General features: G+C 40.0%; 1 protein-coding gene across 1 annotated transcript in view; it reads left to right on the top strand.

Moving 5' to 3' along the window:
* Positions 1-7,563, top strand: part of LOC126335416 (UV radiation resistance-associated gene protein) — a 107,039-nt gene extending 99,476 nt beyond the window's left edge. Inside the window, exon 9 of the mRNA XM_049998692.1 lies at positions 5,995-7,563. Within this exon, the coding sequence (XP_049854649.1) occupies positions 5,995-7,126 (1,132 nt within the window). The 3' untranslated portion in view covers positions 7,127-7,563. The remainder of the gene's footprint in view (positions 1-5,994) is intronic.
* Positions 7,564-25,108: the final 17,545 nt, after the last annotated feature.

Below are 25,108 nucleotides of genomic sequence, written 5' to 3'. Positions count from 1 at the left end.
TATCTGGATGAGCGACAGTATTGTAGGATCTAAAATTTCCTGATGTATTAGGTAATGCCAGATTATTCACTTACAGTAAAATAGGGAATGCACCCAATGTTGCAATTTTCACCCTGCATGACATGTTCTGGGAACTCATAAATATAGGTAAACAAAAAAATACAATTGGGCCAATACTCCCCTTGGGACTACTATGTTTACCATCTGAAGAATGTTTCTTTTCACATTCAAGTTTTCTATAAGTCTGTGATATTTCTATATCTCTGTGTTTCACGAGAAAGAACTGGGATCGCTCGTTTACTACCCCTAATATTCCTAGTTCCTCTAATTCATGAATAAGTATTTTGTAGTCTATCATGTTGATCCCCTCGATCAAATATGCCACCTCTATCCAGTGCCTCTATTACGTTTTTAGAAATTTCTGCTATTGCTGATTGTGTACTACTTACTGCCTTGTCTGAATCCAAGTTGTGATTTCGTTACTAATTTATACACTGAAATGCCAAATAAACCAGTATAGGCATGCGTATTCAAATACGAAGATATGTAAACAGACAGAATATGGTGCTGCAGTTGGCAACACTTATATAAGGCGAGAAGCATCTGCCGCAGTTGTTAGATCAGTTACTGCTGCTACAATGGCAGGTTATCAAGATTTAATTGAGTTTGTATGTGGTATTATAGTTGGCACACAAGTGATGGGACACACCATCTCCAAGGTAGCGATGAAGTGAGGATTTCCAGTACGTCCATTTCAAGAGTGTACCGTGAATATCAGCAATTCAGTAAAACATCAAATCTCCGACATTGCTGTGGCCGGATAAAGATCCTGCAAGAATGAGACTAACGATGACTGAAGAGAATCGTTCAACATGACAGAAGTGCAACCCTTCCACAAATTGCTGCAGTATCAATGCTGGGCCATCAGCAGGTGACATTGTGCGAACCATTTATTGAAATATCATCGATGTGGAATTTCAGAAGCCCACTTGTGTATCATTGATGACTGCACAACACAAAGCTTTACGCTTCACCGGGGCGCGTCAAGACTGTCAATGGACTGTTGATAAATGGAAACACGTTGCATGGTCAGACGAGTCTCGTTTCAAATTTTATGGAGCGGATGTACCTGTACAAGTATGAAGACAACCTCATGCATCCATGGAGCTTGCATGTCAGCAGGGGACTGTTCGAGCTGGTGGAGGCCCTGTAATGGTGTGGGATTGTGCAGTTGGAGAGATGTGAGACCCCTGATAAGTCTAGATATTACTCTCACAGGTGACACAAACGTAAGCATCCTGTCTGATCACCTGCATTCCATTGTGCATTACAACGGACTTGGGCAATTCCAGCAGGACAATGCGACACCCCACATGTCCAGAATTGCTACAGAGTGGCTCCACAAATGCCCTTCTGAGTTTAAACACTTCCGCTGGCCACTAGATTTGCCAGATATTAACATTACTGACAATATCTGGGATGCCTTGCAACATGCTGTTCAGAAGCGATCTCCAGCCCCTTGTACTCTTACGGTTGTATGGAAAGCCCTGCAAATTTTGTGGTGTCAGTTCCTTCCAGCTCTACTTCAGACGTTAGTTGAGTCCATGCCATGTCATGTTGAAGCACTGCTGCATGCTCGCAGAGTCCTACACAATATTAGACAGGCGTACCAGTTTCTTTGACTCTTCATTGTATTTATTATGTTGGCCCATAAGTCTATCCTTACTTTCTCTGTTACATTTGAAAATGTGATAATGAAAGTGGTCATAGTTTCCTGTTTTGATATGACCTTTCTTGTGAAATGACAGAACCCTGGCTTGCGTCAAGTACTCAGCTGAATGATTCATTTGTAATGTATGTTAAGGCTCTTTTTATGCTGTGTATGCACAATGCACAATGGAACTTCACCTAAGCCTGGAGATTTTTTATTTTTTTAACTTGTGCACTACATTTCTTACTTCCTGCTCTGTAGCAGGTAACACCACCAATGAGTTCAATAAATAGCTTCTGGATTGCAATGTGTAAGATTCTGGAAAGTTCTGTTGAAATGATAGTGAAGCAATTGTTTATGAAACTGGCCAGTTTGCTGAGTTTAAAGATGATAACATGAAAGGGATTGTTTATGACATGCATTACATCCATATGGTTGGCATGAAGATATAACAAAAACTGTAAAAGAAAATAAAAACAGGAAAGTTGTTTGTTGATATGCTTACAGCATTACTAGAGACTGAAGCAGATGTACTCTTATGAATTTCTAATAAGTCTTTGACAGTAAACAGTGACATTCCAGAAAATTGGATTAAATTATTTACTACGAGGAAGGTTGTGATAACTGTACGTAGTAGAACTTGTTAGTTGGGCCAGTAACTCTATAGTGAAGTTGGATCACAGGGTAATAAAAAAAGAGGATTGGGAAGAAAAATAAGATACTGAAGAATAAAGTGATTTCTGAGCCAGCAGGTCATGCCTACATAATATGTTTGTCTTGAGGCGGCAAGAAGAGAAACAATTAGAAATGAATGTGGATTCCCATTTAAAGGGAAAGTAGCTAACAACATTGTACCACCGTATAATTTCCAAAAGTTTTGGGTGAATCTGAAGTTAAAAAATATATGTGAAAGAACTATACAAGCTACACAAAATAAAAATTTCATTAGTCATCCATGTTGATTCAAATTTATGTTCAAGAAACTCTTGAAAGAAAACTGAAAAAGGGGCTATGTAAATAAGCAAAATTATCCATATATTCTCTCATTTGCAGACACATGAATTCAGTCACCTCTAATGAAAAAAGTATGAACAGAATAATGAATAAACTATTGAAGGAATATTCAAGTTAGGGTCTAGTTGCAATTTTTTTTTAAAGGAACATTTGAAAGTTCATCCTTCAAATTTTAGGAGTGCAGCTCCATTTCTTCTTCTTCTTCTTCTTCTTCTTCTTCTAATACTTCAGCTGCATGCCTTTCAGCTATCTTCAAAGTGAGCTGACAGACTGAAGCTACAGTATATGTTCCATCAATTGAAACCACTGATACATGAATGCCACAGATGACAATCAGCGGCAAATAGCACGCATATATTGTATAGGTGGCTGTGCAGTCAATCCTTGCTTGGATAATGATGTATCATCATTAGCTGCACTGTAGTACCATGAAAACATGAAGACGCATATTTGGAAGTTGATGGAAACCTTGTAAACCTAGCTCCAGAACACACTACTTTTAAAGGACTTAAGCAATATGGGTGCCTTGGAAACATGACATTGAAAGTAAAGGCAATAATCGTGGGACATTTAATGGGAATGGAGCATTTTGTCATGGCCTGTGCCTTGTATCAAAATATACATACCTTCCAAGTTGTTAACATCTTGTCTTTTTTATTTAACTTACTATACTGCCAACATGAGTAACTTAGAAGTAGCTATCCTTGGAGTTGTGAAGCAACTTAAATAAAGCAAGTCTTTCAGTCCAGACTGTATACCAGTTAAATTCCTTTCAGCTTCCCCCATACTTAGTTATCATATATAACCACTCACTTGATGAAAGATCTGTACACAGAGACTGGAAAGTTGCTCAGGCCACATCGACAGTCAAGAAAAGTAGTAGGAGTAAACCATTAAATCACAGGCCCATATCATTAATGTTGATATGCAGCAGTATTTTGGAACATATATTGTGTTCGAACATTATGATTTACCTCGAAGAGAACATGAAGGTGCATATTTGGAAGTCGATACGGGTTTATAAAACACAGTTCTCGTGAAACACAACTAGCTCTTTAGTCTCTCAAAGTGTTAAGTGCTATTGACAAGGAATTTCAGATTGATTCCATATTTCTAGATTTCCTGAGGGCTTTCGACACTGTACCACACAAGTGGCTTGTAGTGAAACAGCAAGCTTATGGAATATCGTCTCAGTTATGTGACTGGATTCATGATTTCCTGTCTGAGGGGTCACAGTTTATAGTAACTGACAGAAAGTCATCAAGTGAAACAAGTGATTTCTGGCATTCCCCAAGGTATTGTGATAACACTCTGTTGTTCCTAATCAATATAAATGGTTTAGGAAATAATCTGAGAAGCCATCTTAGATTGCTTGTAGATGGTGCAGCCATTTATTGTCCAGTCAAGTCATCAGAAGATTAAAACAAATTGCAAAACAATTTGAAAAGATATCTGTATGGTGCAAAAATTGGCAATTGATCCTACATAATGAAAAGTGTGAGGTCATCCAAATGAATGCTAAAAGGAATCTGTTAAACTTCAGTTACATGATAAATCAGTCAAATCTAAAGGCCACAAATTAAACTAAATACTTAGGAATTACAATTACAAACAACTTAAATTGGAAGGAACACACAGGAAATGTTGTGGGGAAGGCTAACCAAAGACTGTGTTTTATTGGCAGGACTTTTAGAAAGTGTAACAGAACTGCTGAAGAGACTTCCTACACTATGCTTGTCCGTCCTCTTTTAGAATACTGTTGCACGGTGTGGGATCTTTACCAGATAGGACTGACCGAGTACATCAAAAAAAGTTCAGAGAAGGGCAGTACATTTTGTATTATCGCAAAATAGAGGAGAGAGTCACTGACATGATGATACAGGATTTGGGGTGGACACCAATAAAACAAAGGTGTTTTTGTTGCAGCAGACTCTTCTCATGAAATTTCAATTGCAAACTTTCTCCTCCAAATGTGAAAATACTTTGTTGATGCTAACCTACATATGGGGCAACAATCGTAATAATAAAATAAGGAAAACCAGAGCTTGCACAGAAAGATATAGGTGTTTGTTTTTTCTGTGTGCAGTTCGCAATTGGAATAATAGAGAATTATTGTAAAGGTGGTTTGATGAACCCTCTGCCAGCCACTTAAGTGTGATTTGCAGCGTATCCATGTAGGTGTAGGTGCAGATAAATTCCAATTTGGTAATGAACGAGAGATGACAGGGTACTCGGTTGTAGAAGACAGTCATGGTAACCCTGGTGGAACCTGATTTAATTTATTATAAATGGTTCTGAAACTTAAAATCAACAAAATAAAGCAGACTCTCACACATTGACAATATGGCATAACAAACACAAAAAATGCACTTGAGATTGGGAATCATTTCCCGAAACGCGTCGTGCGAAAAATAAAAATAAACAAAATCGTGACTGGTAGCAGATGAGTTACTTATAAACAAACCTAGTACTTGATGGAACCTTCCTGTTCACTTTGTCCTCTATACATTAGTCATTTTGAATATATTTAATCTGCATCTTGTAGTACCACATAGGTGCCCCACAGGTGTTTTGTACTGTGAACCATTTTCTGTAATGCAGTTGGGGAAGCAGCCTCAAGTAGGAAACTTGTCCTGACCATCTCAACTGTTGACCATGCACTGATGTTATCCCTTTCTAGGACCTGGATGTTGGTCGTCTTTCTTGATTTTTCATAAGTAGTCTGAAGTTTGAGATGATGAAAGTGTTCAGGCTTTTTGATGTCTTGGTAGTGATGCCTTCAGCCATGGATTGAGGACACAAAACTATCTTTTTTTATGGTGGACACTTTGTTAGTTATATTGTGAGAGAAGTGATTCAAATCTGTAGCCTAGGTACTTTTCCAGAAAACAGTTGCTAATATTGCTCTTTTGAAAACTTTAAAATGTATATGCCCCTAAATTACAAGTTGTTACAAAGACTCTGATATTTGATAGATTCAAATATTGACCACTAGATCCTGAAATAGGTTAGATTTAAATTTAATTTTTGAGTACAATTAGATTAAACTACATGAACCTGCTATATGATGTTATATTATAACAAATAGGTCAGAAAGCTGATGTTTATTGTTAATTGGATTTTGAAACAGAGTAACTGTATTTTAGTGTGCTGATACCTTTTTGTTTGTGTAAAATGTGCTAACTGGTTTTCATTTTATATTTAAATAAATATAATAAATGAGATGTCGGCATTTCAGGTTTCTTAAAATATGTCTTGTTTCTTTTCAGCTTTGACATAACCCATCATGCAGTGTCAAGTTCCTCATTGGATCTTCGTAGCTCCTCCCAAAATATAAGTTCACCTGGAAGTGTCCAAACAGTTTTTCGAAAAGGGCATAGGGTATCAAAATCAATGGGCAGCACCGAACTTCATTTTCAGGTTACTGCGCAATCAAAAGTAATTTGTTCCGTCCACCAGAATGGCACTACTGCCAGAAGTGATACTCATGTTGGTGGATCGTCTGCTACACCCAGTACTCTTAGTTATTCCTTAGATAAAGGCTTAGACGAATATCATGAGATGAAGAAGTCAGAGGATGGCAGGAAAACAGCTTCAGATTTCCGTGAGGAAAGAGTCTGTGGAAACTTAGGCCATGTTGGCTCTGAACCCATCCTTTCTAATAAGAATAAATATCAGAATGCTGTGGTGCAAGAGCCTGAAGCAACCAGTTCAGCTGATGAAGGCCAGAAGAAATTCTTACAGAATTGGCAAGCTCGTGGTCCTGCGCCTATCTGTTCTGATGATGATGCTGATGTTCTACAAGCAATTCAGTTACCATCAGAGCTGAGTACTGGAAACTTAGCAGGTGAAGTAATGAGAGAAAGGCACAGCACACAACACAATGAACATTTAAAAGAAGAAACTGTGAATGGTGATGTTGTTAGTAGTATCCTTGTATCACCAGTGTTGAAATCTATCTGTGTAGACAGTTTGTGTAACAGTTTAACAGCCAATGAAGGCAGCAACCATGTTGAAGTGGATGTGACTGAAAAATATGTTTCTTGTCCAAATACTGTATTAACTTTGGAACAGAACAGAACACCTGGAGTCCCTGGTCAAGGGATGTGTGAGAATAGTATGTATTCACACAGTGCATCTCTGTCAGATGATGTAAGTATCTTGTCCACAACAGTGTGTCCTCTTTCTGACATTAAAGCTGTTTCTGTTATTAATGAAAGACTAGATTCTGAAAGGTCAGAAAATGGCATTTCATTGAGTGAAGCTTGTCCTGTGGTTGGAGAAACTGCACTTGTTGACAACATGTTTGAAAATGTTACTGTTCGGACAGAAGCATTAGCTAGTCGCTCTGGAAGTTTCAATTTGGTACGATCAAGGCATAGCAGTATGATTGATGACTGATATTTGCCATTTAACTGTAGAATTATTTGAAGCATTTTTTTTTTCAAATAATGTGGCTGAACTGTAAATAGCATTTGCAATTGTAATATATTTATTTTGTAATTATGTATCAATGTGGAGTCCAATTTATTATAGGTTGCAAAGAGAAAAGTGTGTGGTGTTCCTAGGAAAGGCTGCTGGATTTATTTGAAGAGGGTTACACACTGCAACTGTAAATGTCAGTGTTTTGTTGTTCTTATGTTATAACATTTATTTGGAACTATTCAGTACTAACCAACTGAATAGTTCCTCAAGCAAAATCTATTATGACATAATGATTATTATTGTTAATAGCTACTAATGTTCCAATAAAAAGTAAGAACATTTTTAACAGAACTTGAGAGAAAAGACTGTACTAGGCTTCTTGAAAAATAAATTTAAAAAAATTCTTTTTTCTTCATAAATTCATGCTGTGTAAGTGTTTTATGGTATTTTATTAATAAAGAGAAGTCAGACAGACAAGTGATAAATTCATATTAAGAAATATGAATGGAAAATACTTATTAGAAGGCATAGACAATGCAGCACTGAAGGCACTTTAATAATTAAATAGTAACAAAGTAAATACTAAATAACTCCTGAAGCAAGGCCTGACTTTTAAAACCACAGGTTCTATCTGACAAAGACTAAGGAAAGAATGGATTGCTACATAGGTAAAGATGAGATGTTTAGTGGCAGACATGCACAATGAAGTTACTGCTATACTTTTAGCTCTCGGCCAGTGCTTTCTTTAGAAAAGAAAACGTGCACACCTTCACACATGCAAGCGCACCTCACACACACATGACCACAATCTCGGGCGGCTCTTAGCCATGTTGGACTTCTCAAATACCTCTGTTTCTCCTGATCCTTGCAATGGAAACATTTATTTTACCACCAGTCTCTCCAACCAAAACTGACCTAATTCCAACATCGTACATTGCTTCTCTCAGTTCATACCATCATCCAACCATGATCCTCTCCCCATCCCACCTAACCACCCCTGGTCACCTTCCAGGAATTCCTTACCTCCAGCGTGGCCTTATCATCCTTCCACACACCCCTTCCTAAGCACACCATCCTTTCAGCAGGAGAAAGGACAGCCACACACAGCCTCAAAACAATCCTGAACTAAGCATCCTACCTGCAGACACAGGTTCCACGACCATCTGGCAGAAGGCCTCTGCCAGTTGTCTGACTCCTTCACGTATAAATGGTGCCAATGATCGTACCTAGTAGACCAACATAACCTCTAGTCCCTGCTTAATGCCTTAAAACCTTCGTAGAACCTGTGCCCTGAATACATTTCCCCCCTCACCCCTATGGCACCACATACACCCATCTTCTACATGCTCCCAAAAATCTACAAACTCAACAATTGTGGACACCCCAATGCAGCTGGTTATTGTGCCCTCACTGAAAGCATTTCAGCCCTCATTGACTAACTCCTCCAATCTACTGCCCAAAATTTAGCCTCCCATATTGAACATACCAACTACTTCCTTCACTTCCTGGACACTTGCACGTCACTTTTGATGCCACTTCCCTAAACACCAACATCCCTCATGCCCATTGTCTTCTCCCTATGGAACACTGGCTTTCCTAACATCCTGAAGACTCCAAAACCACTACCTCATTCTTCCTACACCTTACTAATGCCAGCATAAATCACAACTACTAGTTTGAAGGGAAGGTATACAGACAAATCCCTGACACAGCCATGGACACCCAAATGACACCCTTGTATGCCGAACTGTTAATGGGCCATCTAGAGCAAACCTTCCTAGCCTCTCAAAACCTCAAACCTATGGTCTGTTTCACGCTCATGAATGATATTTTTATGATCTGGACTCAGGGCAAAGACACCCTACCCTCATTCCTTCACAACCTCAACACCTTCTCTCCCATCCACTTCACCTCGCCCTCCTCAACCCAGTGTGCATAGCACGCTGGACTCTCATTTGGGAGGACGGCAGTTCAAACACGCGTCTGACCAACCTGATTTAGGTTTTCTGTGATTTCCTTAAATTGCTTCAGGCAAATGCTGGGATGGTCCCCTTGAAAGGCCACAGCTGATATCCGTCCCCATCCTACCTTAATCCGATGGGACCAATGACCTTGCTGTTTGGTCTCCTCTCCCTGTTAATCCAACAACCAACCAATCCAGCGTGCAACCTTTCTGGACATTGACCACTTCCTCTCCTATGGCTGCATCCACATCTCTGTCCATATTAAACCCACCAACTGCCAACAGTACCTGCATTTTGACAACTGTCATCCCGTCCACACCAAAAAATTACTCCCGTACAGCCTGGTCACCTGGGGCCTGGTATATCTGCAGTGAGAACAGCTCCCTTGCCCACAGACAAGCACTATCCCCGAGACCTAGTCTACAAACAGATTTCCCATGCCATATCCCCCTCCCCTCCCCCAATCCTCCCACCAGCCCAAAGAACCTGATACAAAGGTGCTCCCTTTTTCGTTACCAATGCCACCCCGAACTGGAACAACTGAACCATATCCTTCAGTAGTCCCCCAGTGAGGGACATTTTACCCAAGACCCCTCCAAACACTTCTAAAATTGTATTCCATCCCCCACCTCCAGGGCACCCTGGTCCATCCCTATGCTACTCCCAATACCAAGCCCTTGGGATCATATCCCAATGAAGGCCCAGGTGCAAGACTTACCCATTCCACCTACCCAGCATGTCCTGTTCTAGTCCTGTTATAGGCCAATCCTACCCCATCAGAGGTCAGGCTATCTGTGAAAGCAGCCATGTAATATACCAGTTCTCCTACAATCATTGCATTGTTTATATATATAGCTACCAACAAGCTGTCCATCAAGATGAATGGCTGGCCCCCATCAAACTGTGGCCAAGAGCAAAGTGGAAAACACTGTGGCACAGGGGTGCCCATATGATAGTTTGTGTGTATGTATGGGGGGGGGGGGGGGGGGGTGAGAGGGGTTAGACCCAGTGGTGTGGAGTACTTTTAGTATTTTGGAAGATGAGTAGCAACTTGTAAGTAGCCATAAAAAAATTCCTGTTCCAACCCTGTTAAAAACCTGCATAATACCAACTTTTAAGTCTTTTCTTGAATGAAAAACATCTGATAACTCCATATTTTTTCCTTTCCCCGAGAGCTAGGTGGCAGTCACGGCCCCCACTTGCCCTCGAGTATGGATGCCTGTGCTGTGGAACAACATGCGACTTAACATAACATGCGACTTAACATAACATGCGACTTAACATAACATGCGACTTAACATAACATGCGACTTAACATAACATGCTTGATTTCAATGGCTACTTCACAAACTGGACTATCTGAATCCTCCCATCCACCACCACCTTTTCTGAACTGAGCAGATGGGCGTCATCTTAACAACAGAATCTCCACTCCCAAAATTATCCTGGCCTCAACCTGCAGTAATGTACTGTCTCCACATCCTCCACACAACTGTTTCCATCTCCTCTGTCCTACACCTCCTCCCAATTCACATCCCCTCATCCTCATTGTGCACTGCTCTTTTACAATGTATCCACTGGTCTTTTGCCCCTTCTCTGCCTCTCTCCTTTTCTGATCTCCATCACCCCCCCCCCCCCCTCGCCCACCCCAATTCGTCCTCCACAACCACCTTACACTGCATCTGGCAACCTTGTCTGGCTACCATCTAGGCCCTACACACTCTGCCAGGCAGAACAGTCTCTGCTGTTTCCACTGTTTAAAGAATAAGGAAAGAAGTGATTGTGGCAAATGTGGTCAGGGGTTAGAGGAAAGGGTGAGGAGAGACTGATTAAGGGGCACCACAAGGTTTATGGAGGAGAGGTGGTGAGCCCAAAGGGAATCCGTGCAAGTTGTATTACTTCCTATATCAGACCAACTACCTAAAATTTAGAAAGAAGGCAATTTTTGTATGTATAGAGAAGACATTTCCAGAATGAAATGGGGAAAAAAAGCTGAAAGTGCATCCCACTACCTAGGGTGTCTAAGAAAGGAATTTCAGTATAGTTTACCTGAACACTCTGTATGTACCAGGCTGCTGATTAACACTTCTGTAGAGTCTAACTAGCGTGATTGCTTGCTACTGAGAGCACCAGTGTTCATTTTCTAAACATCAGCTTTCTTTCATTGCTGTAAAAATTATGCGCGCGCCCACACACACACACACACACACACACACACACACACAAAACTACCTCTGTTACACCTACCCCTGGTTTTGTGAATGGTGCAAGTGCAATGTTATATTTTGAGCACTTAAATGGACAGATGGTTTTAAATCTGTCTTTTCTTTAGCATATTTTCCTTCTGCAGTCTTCTAGGTCACCTGTGTAAAACTGCACAGAGGACGTTTACAGTATGATTCAGCTAATACTGATGAAAGCAAGTTTCAGGGTTGTTAGCCAAATAATAAATTTGAGCAGTCACATCAAAGGTGAGTTCGGGGGGAGGGGGGGGGGGGGGGGGAGACAAGTTACTGGGGCTGTTATCAGCCTGCTTGTTGTGAAACATCAGACACCACTGAAGAAAATCTATAGCCTGGCCAAGGATTTCTCTGTTGCCAGTCTTGTGAAGGTGACCCAGGTGAACAGAAGGTTCTATTTTACATTACAGGGAAAGAGGAGTCGCTGCAGAAACTAAAAGAATAGGAAGTGTTCTGTTCCCTATGTTTTACAATATCTATGCAGGTGACACCTCAGATCTAGGAATATGTTGGTTCATCTATGCTGACAATGCAGGATTAACTGCCCAAAGAACCTCTCTTAGAGGATGAATTGTGATTAATAGACACTGTGGAACACTTCAGTGTATATTTGGTAGAAAATCATTTCAAGGTAAATCCCAGTAATACAAAGTCCACTATTATCACCTACACAAGGAGCTCACTAAAAAGCATTTTAGTATCACTTGGAAGCGAGTCGACCTGAAGCACAGTCTGTAATCTAAGTGCACAGAGGTAGAGATTGTGATGTTGGCAAATCATCAGTACTGATTTCAGTTTCATTATCAATGTCTGAACAATGACAGCTGATAATATTAGACCTCCAATCCTAAGTGTTTTGATTTTAAATAATTTATAGAATAGTGCACATACTGATATAAAAATATGACTTTTACTAACCAATAAATATAGCAATAATTAACATGACATCGACTACAGGCTGCAACAATAACATTTTTGCATGTTGACAAAGAGCATATCTTGATTTTGATAAGCTGGCATTTTGAGTATACAGCTCAGGTAATTGAGTGCAGCTTTTTATAGTTTTGCTGTTTTATAATGTTCACTCCATAAATCAAATTTGGTTTCTCTGTTATCCTGTATGTGGTGTCAATGTATTGTCCATATTCACTGACAGATGTGTCAACAGCTGCAAGTAATTCCTTGAGGGATCTGATGGCCTTCGAACATGATACATATCTTGACAGTGTGTATTTTCTTGAATCTAGGATCAGGTAGCACTGATATTTATTTGTGACTTATTTATCCTGATGAGATTAGGGCCATTAAGCCCTCTGTTATGTCTGGCCAGGAACAACACATACTGATTGAACTGTTTTAAGAGGAAGAAGAAATTGCATGAAGAATGATAAAGATTCATGTAGCACATTTGAATATATGTTTGGTATTATAGAAGCAGAAAGGACAAAGAGAGGACTGAAAAATTGTTGATGGGATTGACAAAGAGTGATCTGCATGCTATTATATGGGAGAGATGGCTTTTGTGATAGAAGTTTGGAAGGAATTTAATTTCCCTGGTTTTTGAGGAGTACTGGAAAGTTGCTTACTTATACAGATGACTGACAAAACACAGTAGTGTTATATAATGGCACAGAGAGGATTTTACTTTAGTGGGAACAAGTATTTCTGCTGTGCTGTTCAGAGTAGTGTTAGAGTTGTGGATAAATGAAATAAAGTGCAATGATGGAGAACACGATAGAAGAGACGTAGAGTATGGTAGTCTCTGTGCTTCCGAGCACACAACCATGATACGGTTGAAATAACATGTCTCAAATGTATCGCACCCAAGCATTCATTGCCAGTTCTAGCCTGCATGAGTTTTTGTACGAAAGTCATTGGAGAATAGCATCACTTCAATCAAATATGGGGAGTATTAGTGACTATGAGCTTCTTTTTAAACTTGAAAGGAAATACTTTTTTTAATTTTTGCATTGAATGTAGTGACAATGACGCCTCCTTACAGATTACAGTTGTGTTTCAGTGCTCTCTTAAGTGATGATACAAAATTAACCCTCAAGATCTTTGTAGAAGAGGAAATGATTTCTGTGCTGTTTTAAGACTGAATGTGGAAGAGATTCTCTGAACTGTACAGTAATAAGTCTTTTACGAGTGACTAAGATTACTTGTATTTTAGATAGGTTATGTTTCAAATCTATGCTCTGCACTCACTCAGATAAAACAGTTCAATCAGTATTTACATGTTGGATGGCTGTGCACAAGTTTGTTGGACTTGCACTCATATATAATTAAAGGTTGTCAGTGTATACATGGTACCTGCAGTGAGAGATGATAGTTGAAGCATCATTAACATCCATGAGAAAAGTAACAGTTCCAATGTATCCTTGTAGGACTCTTGGTAATATGTCCCTTTACTGCAACCTTTTAGTTTAAATCATTACTCACGGTTGGCAGGATGGAAGGTATGAATGGAACCACTGTAAAGCACATTAAGGAAGATTTTGACTTGTGAGTTTAGCAAGTAAAATGTCGAAGTCATCAGAGTTGGAAGCTTTGCTGAAATCCAAAAAGCACGTAATAGTCACCTGCTGTTTGTCCATAGCTTGTTACAGTTCAGTGACGTGCTGCGATTTTGCCAGAAATTCGACTGATATTCAAATAAGAGGTCATTTGATGGTAAATAACCAGTAAGGTGTTTGTGGACTATGCATTGTAAAGCTTTGAATGATGCTGGTAGAACGCAAATGAGCCCCTAGTCGGAAGTTGTTTGGGAGATGCCTCCTTGGGTAATGTTTTTATAAGACCCTGATTCCAGGGTGTTGGGAATATGCTGGAGGTTAGAATGGTTGAAAATGTCCATTATTATTGGAAGTAGAAGACTGATGAGAAAATATATCATTTGCACTGTTATATTTTCGTATTTTGTGGCTGCTGAATGAATGGGAACAATGGACTTCCTGACCATTTTAAGGCTCACTTATTGCATAAACATTTTTTTTTTCGTTTATACCAACCTCTGGTGCTTTAAGGGAGCGAATGGTTAGCTCTCTTATGCATTTGTCAAGTAAAGATTTCAACATGCAAAATAGCAATTTAGATACTCCATATGAACTAGTTGTTCAGCTGCAGATTTAGGTTTGCCTATTTGTAGACCCCCCCATGAACCATGGACCTTGCCGTTGGTGGGGAGGCTTGCGTGCCTCAACGATACAGATAGCCGTTCCGTAGGTGCAACCACAACAGAGGGGTATCTGTTGAGAGGCCAGACAAACGTGTGGTTCCTGAAGAGGGGCAGCAGCCTTTTCAGTAGTTGCAGGGGCAACACTCGAGAGGATTGATCTGGCCTTGTAACATTAACCAAAACGGCCTTGCTGTTCTGGTGCTGCGAACGGCTGAAAGCAAGGGGAAACTACAGCCATAATTTTTCCCGAGGGCATGCAGCTTTACCATATGATTAAATGATAATGGCGTCCTCTTGGGTAAAATATTCCAGAGGTAAAATAGTCCCCCATTCGGATCTCCGGGTGGGGACTACTCAGGCAGACATTGTTATCAGGAGAAAGAAAACTGGCATTCCACGGATAATCGGGCAGGTAGGTTAGAAAATTTAAAAAGGGAAATGGATAGGTTAAAGTTAGATATAGTGGGAATTAGTGAAGTTCGGTCACAGGAGGAACAAGACTTTTGGTCAGGTGAATACAGAGTTATAAATACAAAATCAAACGGGGGTAATGCAGGAGTAGGTTTAATAATGAATAAAAAAATAGGAGTGTGGGTAAGCTACTACAAACAGCACAGTGAATGCATTATTGTGGCCAAGATAGACACGAAGCCCACACCTACTACAGTAGTGCAAGTTTATATGCCAACTAGCTCTGCAGATGATGAAGAAATTGAAGAAATGTATGATGAGATAAAAGAAATTATTCAGGTAGTGATGGGAGATGAAAATTTAATAGTCATGGGTGACTGGAATCCAAGAGTAGGGAAAGGGAGAGAAGGAAACATAGTGAATATGGATTGGGGCTAAGAAATGAAAGAGGAAGCCGCCTGGTAGAATTTTGCACAGGGCATAACTTAATCATAGCTAACACTTGGTATAAGAATCATGAACAAAGATTGTAAACATGGAAGAACCCTGTAGATACTGAAAGGTATCAGATAGATTATATAATGGTAAGACAGAGATTTAGGAACCAGGTTTTAAATTGTAAGACATTTCCAGGGGCAAATGTGGACTCTGACCACAATCTATTTAAACTGAAAGAACCAGAGGCTGTACAGAGTTTCAGGGAGAGCATAAGGGAACAATTGACAGGAATGGGGGGAAACAAATACACTAGAAGAAGAATGGGTAGCTTTGAGGGATGAAATAGTGAAGGCAGCAGAGGATCAAATAGGTAAAAAGACGAGGGCTAGTAGAAACCCTTGGGTAACAGAAGAAATATTGAATTTAATTGATGAAAGGAGAAAATATAAAAATGCAGTAAATGAAGCAGGCAAAAAGGAATACAAATGTCTCAAAAATGAGATTGACAGGAAGTGAAAAATGACTAAGCAGAGATGGCTGGAGGACAAATGCAAGGATGTAGAGACTTATCTCACTAGGGGTAAGATAGATACTGCCTACAGGAAAATTAAAGAGAACTTTGGAGAAAAGAGAACCACTTGTATGAATTTCAAGAGCTCAGATGGAAACCCAGTTCTAAGCAAAGAAGGCAAAGCAGAAAGGTGGAAGGAGTATATAGAGGGTCTATACAAGGGCGATGTACTTGAGGACAATATTATGGAAATGGAAGAGGATGTAGATGAAGATGAAATGGGAGATACGATACTGTGTGAAGAGTTTGACAGAGCACTGAAAGACCTGAGTCGAAACAAGGCCCCCGGAGTAGGCAACATTCCATTAGAACTGCTGATGGCATTGGGAGAGCCAGTCCTGAAAAAACTCTACCATCTGGCGAGCAAAATGTACGAGACAGGCAAAATACCCTCTGACTTCAAGAAGAATATTATAATTCCAGTCCCAAAAAAAAGCAGGTGTTGACAGATGAGAAAATTACCAAACTATCAGTTTAATAAGTCACAGCTGCAAAATACTAACGCGAATTCTTTACAGATGAATGGAAAAACTGGTAGCAGCTGGCCTCGGGGAAGATCAGTTTGGATTCCGTAGAAATATGGGAACACGTGAGGCAATACTGACCATACGACTTGTCTTAGAAGAAAGATTAAGAAAAGGCAAACCTACATTTCTAGCATTTGTAGACTTAGAGAAAGCTTTTGACAATGTTGATTGAAATACTCTCTTTCAAATTCTAAAGGTGGCAGGGGTAAAATACAGGGAGCAAAAGTCTATTTACAATTTGTACAAAAACCAGATGGCAGTTATAAGAGTCGTGGGGTATGAAAGGAAGCAGTGGTTGGGAAGGGAGTGAGACAGGGTTGTAGCCTATCCCCGATGTTATTCAATCTGTATATTGAGCAAGCAGTGAAGGAAACAAAAGAAAAATTTGCAGTAGGTATTATAATCCATGGAGAAGAAATAAAAACTTTGAGGTTCGTTGATGACATTATAACTCTGTCAGAGACAGCAAAGGACTTGGAAGAGCATTTGAACGGAATGGACAGTGTCTTGAAAGGAGGATATAAGATGAACATCAACAAAAGCAATACGAGGATAATGGAATGTAGTCAAATTAAATCGGGTGATGCTGAGGGAATTAGATTAGGAAATGAGACACTTAAAGTAGTAAAGGAGTTTTGCCATTTGGGGAGCAAAATAACTGATGAGGGCCGAAGTAGAGAAGATATAAAATGTAGACTGGCAATGGCAAGGAAAGCGTTTCTGAAGAAGAAAAATTTGTTAACATCAAGTATAGATTTAAATGTCAGGACGTCATTTCTGAAAGTATTTGTATGGAGTGTAGCCATGTATGGAAGTGAAACATGGACGATAAATAGTTTGGACAAGAAGAGAATAGAAGCTTTCGAAATGTAGTGCTACCGAAGAATACTGAAGATTAGATGGGTAGATCACATAACTAAAGAGAAGGTATTGAATTTAATTGGGGAGAAGAGGAGCTTGTGGCACAACTTGACTAGAAGAAGGGATCGGTTGGTAGGACATGTTCTGAGACATCGAGGGATCATCAATTTAGTATTGGAGGGCAGGGAGGAGGGTAAAAATCATAGAGGGAGGCCAAGAGATGAATACAATAAACAGATTCAGAAGGATGTAGGTTGCAGTAGGTACTGGGAGATGAAGAAGCTTGCACAGGATAGAGAAGCATGGAGAGCTGCATCAAACCAGTCTTAGGACTGAGATCACAACAACAGCAACATTTGTAGACCTCGTAGATTTTTTCACAGGATGGCAAGTCTGTTAAAGTTCTCATCTGGCAAGTGCTCATACCTGAGTTTTGCATTTCTCACAGGCTGTATAATTCGATTGTGTAGTTGGTTGTAGGTGAGATGGTTACCGGAGGTCGGGTGCCTGAGCGTTGCGTCTACGACACTCGTAAGATGTTCAAGATGTTCTATAAGCCATGATGCAGGTTTTATTCTTATTATTACTGCTTCTAGAGGAGTGTGTTTATCATATAAATTATTAAGGTTCTTGGTGATATTAGATACTTCATTATTTAGATCGAAGTTATTGCCATTTTCCATCAAGAAATATTGTAGGCACCAGCTGTAAGTTCAGACACATTCATGCACTTAAAATCTATAAAACTGCCACTTGTGGTTTGTTCTTTGGACATTGCAGTGAGGAGGTCACAAATATTACATCATGAGTGGACAATGCAGATGCAGACATCTGATCTTTGCAAATTACTGTATTTGGAGATTTGGTTGCAAAAATATCAATAAACGAATGAGACTCAGTTGTATGGTGAATGGGCCCAAGTGGAACCAGTGTTAAGGTTTGAACAGGAAAATATGCAAATAAATATTGCTACAGAAGTACTATTGTTTAAAAAAATTGTGTTCATATCTCCAGCTGCAATTGTGTTTTCATATGTAAATTCAAGATTTAAGAGTGTAGATTCAAAGCTAGAGAGCTGTCAGATTTTAGTTGGATTATATATTATCCAGATGTGATACTTTCTGTTGAGAGGTTTAATTTCAATGAAAATATATTTGGGCTGTTTCTCTTTGTTTTTAAACTGGAGCCTGCCTTTGGGAAACAAATTTGTGAGCATATATGCTTCGATACTGCCCTCTCTTCTGTAACATCTGTCATCGTTCAGAAAAATGTAACTGTCAAGGCTTACAAATCTAGAACAGACACTCAGCTTCAGCCATGACTCAAATGGAGGAGTATGACATGAAAACTGAGATCCCAAAATGTATAGTGGAACTCAGTCAGATGGGCTGGTAAGGACTGCTCATTTGCGTCAGTGAGCTGCAGGGCAGGAAACAGTAAGAACAATGAATTATACTGAAACAGAAATTAAATAATGATGTAAAAGGAAACAGTAAGAGCAACAGGGAAGCCATATATCTGAGGCTAAAATGATAATTCAACCTGAACCAAAGCCTTGTGAGCGTAGTGAAGTAATTGTGAAATAATGAACTCTGTTAGTATTGGAAGTATGAAAACTGAACAGAAAACTTATAACTAATACTAAAAATAAACCTAAACAAACAGATGATAATAACACGAAACAGTTTTAAGGAAGGTGTTACAAGAAAAACTGTTACTTTACAGAAATAAAGATAGAAAAATAAACACACAAACTAGAGACAGCAAGAGTTGACATGTTTTTAACTTCTAAAGCACAGGCTTTGGAGTTCATCTGCATTGCAGGCTGATCTTTTCCCATTCTCGGTCTTTACCATTATCCTTTTCTCAGTTGTCCACACATTTTGTAGCCAAAATCTCAAGATCATCTTGTTCAAATTTTTTGGTCTTTCACAGTTGAGATCTTCGCAAATTGTCAGACCTGACGTTGTAAGTTTCTTCTTCGCTCTGAAGGTTTCAGATCTTCTCCTGTATGACACAAACTCCACTATATCGGTCTGGGTTTTGAAGATACTGGTGTCTTACATGCCATTCTATGATTTCAAGCCCTCATTGCTGACAGCTTACCTGGATTACTGCACTACTATTCCTCCGGTAGCTGCGCCTCCATTGAACCTAACTGAAAAGTAACTGGTAAAAGTTGGCTATTTCAAGTGATGATGTCCACACTAGGTTTACAGTCCAAAACACTTTAATTGCACTTTGATATGAAATAATGTACTGTTTATGACCAGATTGGGTCTCATTTACTATAATTTAAGCACTGATTAAGGGTAACTCACATACTTCAATTTGTTGGTGCCCTATTACATTGTATTTGTGTGTGAGTTTAGTAATTTAATTCTCCTTCTGAAATTAAGAAAATTATACATACTCTCATAAAACACAGCTCGTCTATTTTTGAAAGGGTTTCCAATAGAGCGCTAAAAATTTGTTCCTGTGTAATAAGTCCAGTCTTATCTGAAATATGTAATGCATCACCAACTGTAGGCATTTTCCGGAAGGCGTAGTCATGGGCTCTAGCCCACAGCTTCCAGTTTTCAGCTGCAAAGTTGTGTGTCATGCACTTCTGTCAGTGTCGTACCGTTCATCCGGAACCCGCACTTTACCTTAATGAATATCCACTCACTGTAGCGGACACATATCAATTCCTAGGACTGGTTTTCGACACTTGATTGACTTGGCTCCCTCCTCTTCATCAGCTTAAGCAGAAGTGCTGACAGCACCTCAATGCTCTCCATTGTCTGAGCAACACCAATTGGGGTGCAGATCGCTCTATTCTGCTGCACCTCTACAGAGCCCTTGTCCAGCTCCGTATTGACTATGGGACTGTGCTGTGGTTTATAGTTTGGCAGCACCTTCAGCATTGCTTTTACTTGACCCTGTACACCACTGTGGGGTTCGATTTGCGACAGGAACTTTTAGGACAAGTCCGGTGACCAGTGTCCTGGCGGAGGCTGGTGTCCCTCCACTGCAGATCAGACGTGTGAAACTGTTCGCCATTTATGCAACACACATTCATAGTTCCCCTGAACATTCGAATTACTGTCTCCTTTTTGCACCCGTGGCAGTCTATCTCCCACATCGACAACACAGATCGGGGCTAACGATTGTGGTTCGTGTGAGGTCCCTTCTCTCTGAACTGGAGTCCTTCCCTTTACCACCTCTACTTGCGGTCCATTCACATATGCCTCCATGGCTTATGCCTCAGCTGCAGCTTCATCTGGACCTTTTGCATGGCCCTCAGGACTCCGTTAACCCCGCTGCTCTCCGCTGTCACTTCCTCTCGATTCTTGACGTGTTCCAGGGCTCTGAAACAGTTTACACCAACTGCTCAATGGCTGATGGTCACGTATGCTTCGCATATGTTCATGGAGGACATACTGAGCAGCACTCCTTGCCAGTTGGCTGCAGTGTTTTCACTGCAGAGCTGGTGGCCGTATCTCGTGCTCTTGAGTACATCCACTCATGCCCTGGCGAGTCATTTCTCCTGTGTACTGACTCATTGAGCAGCCTACAAGCTATCGAACAGTGCTACCCTCACCACCCTCTGATAGCGTCCTTTCAGGAGTCCATCTATGTCCTGGAACAGTCCCGCCGTTCCGTGGTGTTTGTGTGGACCCCAGGACACGTTGGAATGACAGGCTGGCCAAACAGGTGATGCGGAAACCGCTTCTGGAGATAGGCATCTTCGAAGCTGACCTGCGTTCTGTCTTACACCACAGGGTTTTCTGGCTTTTGGAGACGGAATGGCATAACAGCACGCAAAACAAACTGCCTGTCATTAAGGAGACTACGAATGTGTGGAAGTCTTCCATGCAGACCTCTCACAGGGAATCAGTTGTCCTCTGCTGGCTCCTAATTGGCCATATGTGGCTAACGCATGGTTACGTACTCCGTCACAAGGACCCACCTCCGTGTTTCTGTGGCTCCTAAATGACAGCTGTCCACCTCTTGTTGGACTGCCCCCTTTTAGTCGCTCTGTGGCAGACTTTCAACTTTCCCAGCTTCCTGTCTTCAGTGTTGGGTGACAATGCTCCACAGCAGCTTTAGTTTTACATTTTATGCTTGAGAGTGGGTTTTATACTTCGTAATCTACTTTCATGTTTTACTCTCTTCTGTTGTTTTCTTGTCCTATTTTGTTCCTTTTAGTGTTCATTGCCTTTCCTTCATTCTTGTGGCTTTTCCTTTCTTTCCGTTTTGTGTTATATGTTTCGCCCATTTTATTCTCACACTTGTGGCATTGTTTTATTAGGAATAAGGGACAGATAACCTCATAGTTTGGTCCCTTCTCCCGCCTTTAAACCAACCAACCAACCAACCAACCAACCATTTTCCAGAGGGACGAAATGTGTCATTGCTAAACACCTCTTTAAGAAAGGTTATAAGACAGATGTCAATAACTACTGACCTGTTTCACTGCTGACATAACTTTCCAAAGTTTTTGAGAAGGTGATGTATTCTAGAATAGTATCTCACCTTAGTTACAATAGTATCATTAGCAACTCACAGTTTTGGTTTCAAAGGGTTGTTCTACCGAGAATGCCATTTTTACATTCACTCACCAGATTTTACAAGCATTAAATAATAAAATAGTGCTGGTTGGTATTTTCTGCAAACACTCTAAGGCCTTTGACTGTGTAAATCACAGTATTCTCATAGATAAGTTGACATTGCAAGGGATTGATGGTATAGCCAACCAATGGACAATGTCATATCTAACCAAAAGAACACAGAAAATTGTACTTAGTAATTCAAGCAATATAGCCCAGTGACTTAATTCCGACCGGGGAGAAATCACTGGGGTTACCCAAGGCTCGTCTTAGGTCCGCTATTGTTCCTCATAGACATAAGCGTTCTTCCATCCAATATACAAGAAGCAGAATTAGTTCTTTTAGGAGATGACACTAATACTGTAATCAGTCCAAGCATGTTTACAGAAAGAGAAGAAGCAGTAAAGTTCTTAAAAGTATCCTTGAGTGGTTTACAGTGAATGTCTCATCCTCAATTTTAAAGACACACAACATATTCATTTCTGCACTTCTGGAGGTACTACACCAATGATAACTGCAACACATGGTGAGGAAATAATAAATAGGGTGGAAACTTCAAAATTCTTAGGTGTCCATATTGATGAGAATTTAAGTTGGAAAACACATTTTGGAACTTCTAATACAAGTTTGTTCAGCCTCCTTTGCACTTAGAATCATTGGGGAGAGACAAATCAGTAACTTGATATATTTTGCATATTTTCATCCAGTATGTCATATGGAATATGTTGTGGGGGAACTCATCTTTAGGAAAGAAAATATTCATTGCTCAAAAACATGCTGCAAGAATAATACTTCGTGTTCACCCATGATCATCTTGCAGACATCTGTTTAAGAAGTTGTACATTCTGACTACTGCTTCTCAGTATATTTATTTGATCATGAAGTTTGTTGTAAATAATCCACTACAGTTCAAAAGGAATGGTGAGGCCCTTAATTACAATACCAGAAGGAGAAATGACATTCCTTACTCTGCACTAAGTTTGTCTTTAGCATAAAAAGGGATGTAGAATGCTGCAACAAAAATTTTTTATCACTTACCCAGTGATATAAAATTTCTGACAGACAGCAAAGTAAAACTTGACAACAAACTGAGAAAGTTTCTTCTTGTCAACTCCTTCTATTCTGTAGAAGAATTTCTAAATTAATTTGCAATGTGAATGTAAAATGCCTCGTTCCACATCACTGTGATCTACCATGCAAAATGATTTGTGGAACATGTGATTATTTAATTAACATAAAAACAATCTTGCTTGCAAAATTATTCCACTCCACTGTAAAATTGTGTACTTCAAAAAACAAAAAAATGTATTATCCAATGATTATATTACCAATGAGTCACTGTTGTAATTGGTCAACTCATACAAATACTTGGGTGTAACACTTTGTAGGGATATAAAATGGAATGATCACATAGGCTCAGTTGTGGGTAAAGCATATGGTAGACTTAAGTTTATTGGTAGAATACTGAAGAAGTGCAGTCAGTTCACAAAAGAGATTGCTTACTAAACTCTTGTTTGACCAGGTCTAGAATACTGCTTAAGTGTGTGGGACTTGTACCAAAAAGGGGATATTGAGCATATACAGAGAAGAGCAGCATGAATGGTCACAGGTTTGTTTGAGCTATGGGAGAGAGTCACAGAGATACTGAAGCAACTGAACTGGAAGACTCTTGAAGACAGATGTAAACTAAATTGAGAAAGCCTATTAATGGCTTTAAATGACAATTCTAGGAGAATACTACAATTCCCTGCATATTGCTCATATAGCGATTGTGAGGATAAGATTAGAATAATTACTCCATGCACAGAGGCATTCAAACAATCATTCTTCCCATGCTCCAGATGTGAATGGAGCAGGAAGAAACCCTAATAACTGGTGCAACAGAACATACCCTCTGCCGTGCAGAGTATAGATGTAGGTGTAGAGAAGACAGCAGTGTCCACAAAATGGGTGGCCCAGTGTCAGATGCTGGAATGGTTCCTCTGAAAGGGCACGGCCGACTTCCTTTCCTAATCCGATGAGACCGATGACCACGCTGTCTGGTCTCCTTCCCCAAGCAACCAACCAACCAACCCCAATGTCAGATTCACCACAACTATTTCTGTGATTCTTTTTTTTATGTAGCAAAGGTGTTAAACCAGTCAAAATTCTTTGCAAAATGACAGTGAGATGGTGATGTTTGTTTGCCATTGCGTCAAATGTATGAGTGGTGTAGAAAGTTTAAAAGTGCTGTAAATTCTGTGGAGGATGTCCCAAGACCAGGGCAGGCTCATTGCGTTGTAAAGGAGAACAGACACATACCTCTGAACAAAGCAGCTAGAAGTTTGAAGATTAGTACTGATTCAGCACAGAACACTGTTCACAATGTACTGCACTTCACTAAGGAATCTTCAGAATAGATGCCATGTCAGTTGACTGCCTAATTGAAAGCTTGTCACATCAGTGCCTGTGGAGAACTTTTGTATCATTTCCAAGTCAAAGATGAAGTAGGGTTGAGACTTGGGTCCACTATCACCAACCAAAAACGAAAAGGCCAAGCATGGAATGGCACCACAACTCATCACTGAAACCAAAAACATTTCACACTAAAGATGTACTGGAAAAGTCATCTCATTCTCTTCTGGGTTGCTGATGGTGCAATTTTGGAGCATTACATGGATATGGGAGCGACAGTAATCAGTACCTCTTATTCAGACGTGCTGAAAAATCAACTTTGCCCTGAAGTCAGGAGTAAACAACGAGGGCTTCTGACTTCAGGAGTACTGCTGCAGCATCACAACTCCCGACTGAATACAGCCCGTAAGATAGATGAGACTATTCAGGAAATTAAATCTGAGTGTCTGGAATATCCTCCTTATTCACCAGAACTTACTCCTAGTGACTTTCACCTGTTCAGTGCACTCAAAGAAGCAATGGGAGGCAAGAATTTTGAAGTGACGAAGAGGTGAAAACCACAGTGGCTACACATACGACCAAAACAATTCTTTCACTGTGGTAACTATGCACTTCTGAAGTGGTGAAATATGTGCATCCAATGTCAGAGAGATTATGTTTGAAATGACAGTTAAGGTTTTTTGTGCATGTTACAATTAAAAGTATTATAGCACTTTTAAGGTTTCCATATGAATCACCCTTGTGTGTGTGTGTGTGTGTGTGTGTGTGTGTGTGTGTGTGTG

The sequence above is a fragment of the Schistocerca gregaria genome, chromosome 2, assembly GCF_023897955.1.
Source record: "Schistocerca gregaria isolate iqSchGreg1 chromosome 2, iqSchGreg1.2, whole genome shotgun sequence".
Lineage (NCBI taxonomy): Eukaryota > Metazoa > Arthropoda > Insecta > Orthoptera > Acrididae > Schistocerca > Schistocerca gregaria.
This window is presented reverse-complemented; position numbering and strand designations above follow the sequence as displayed.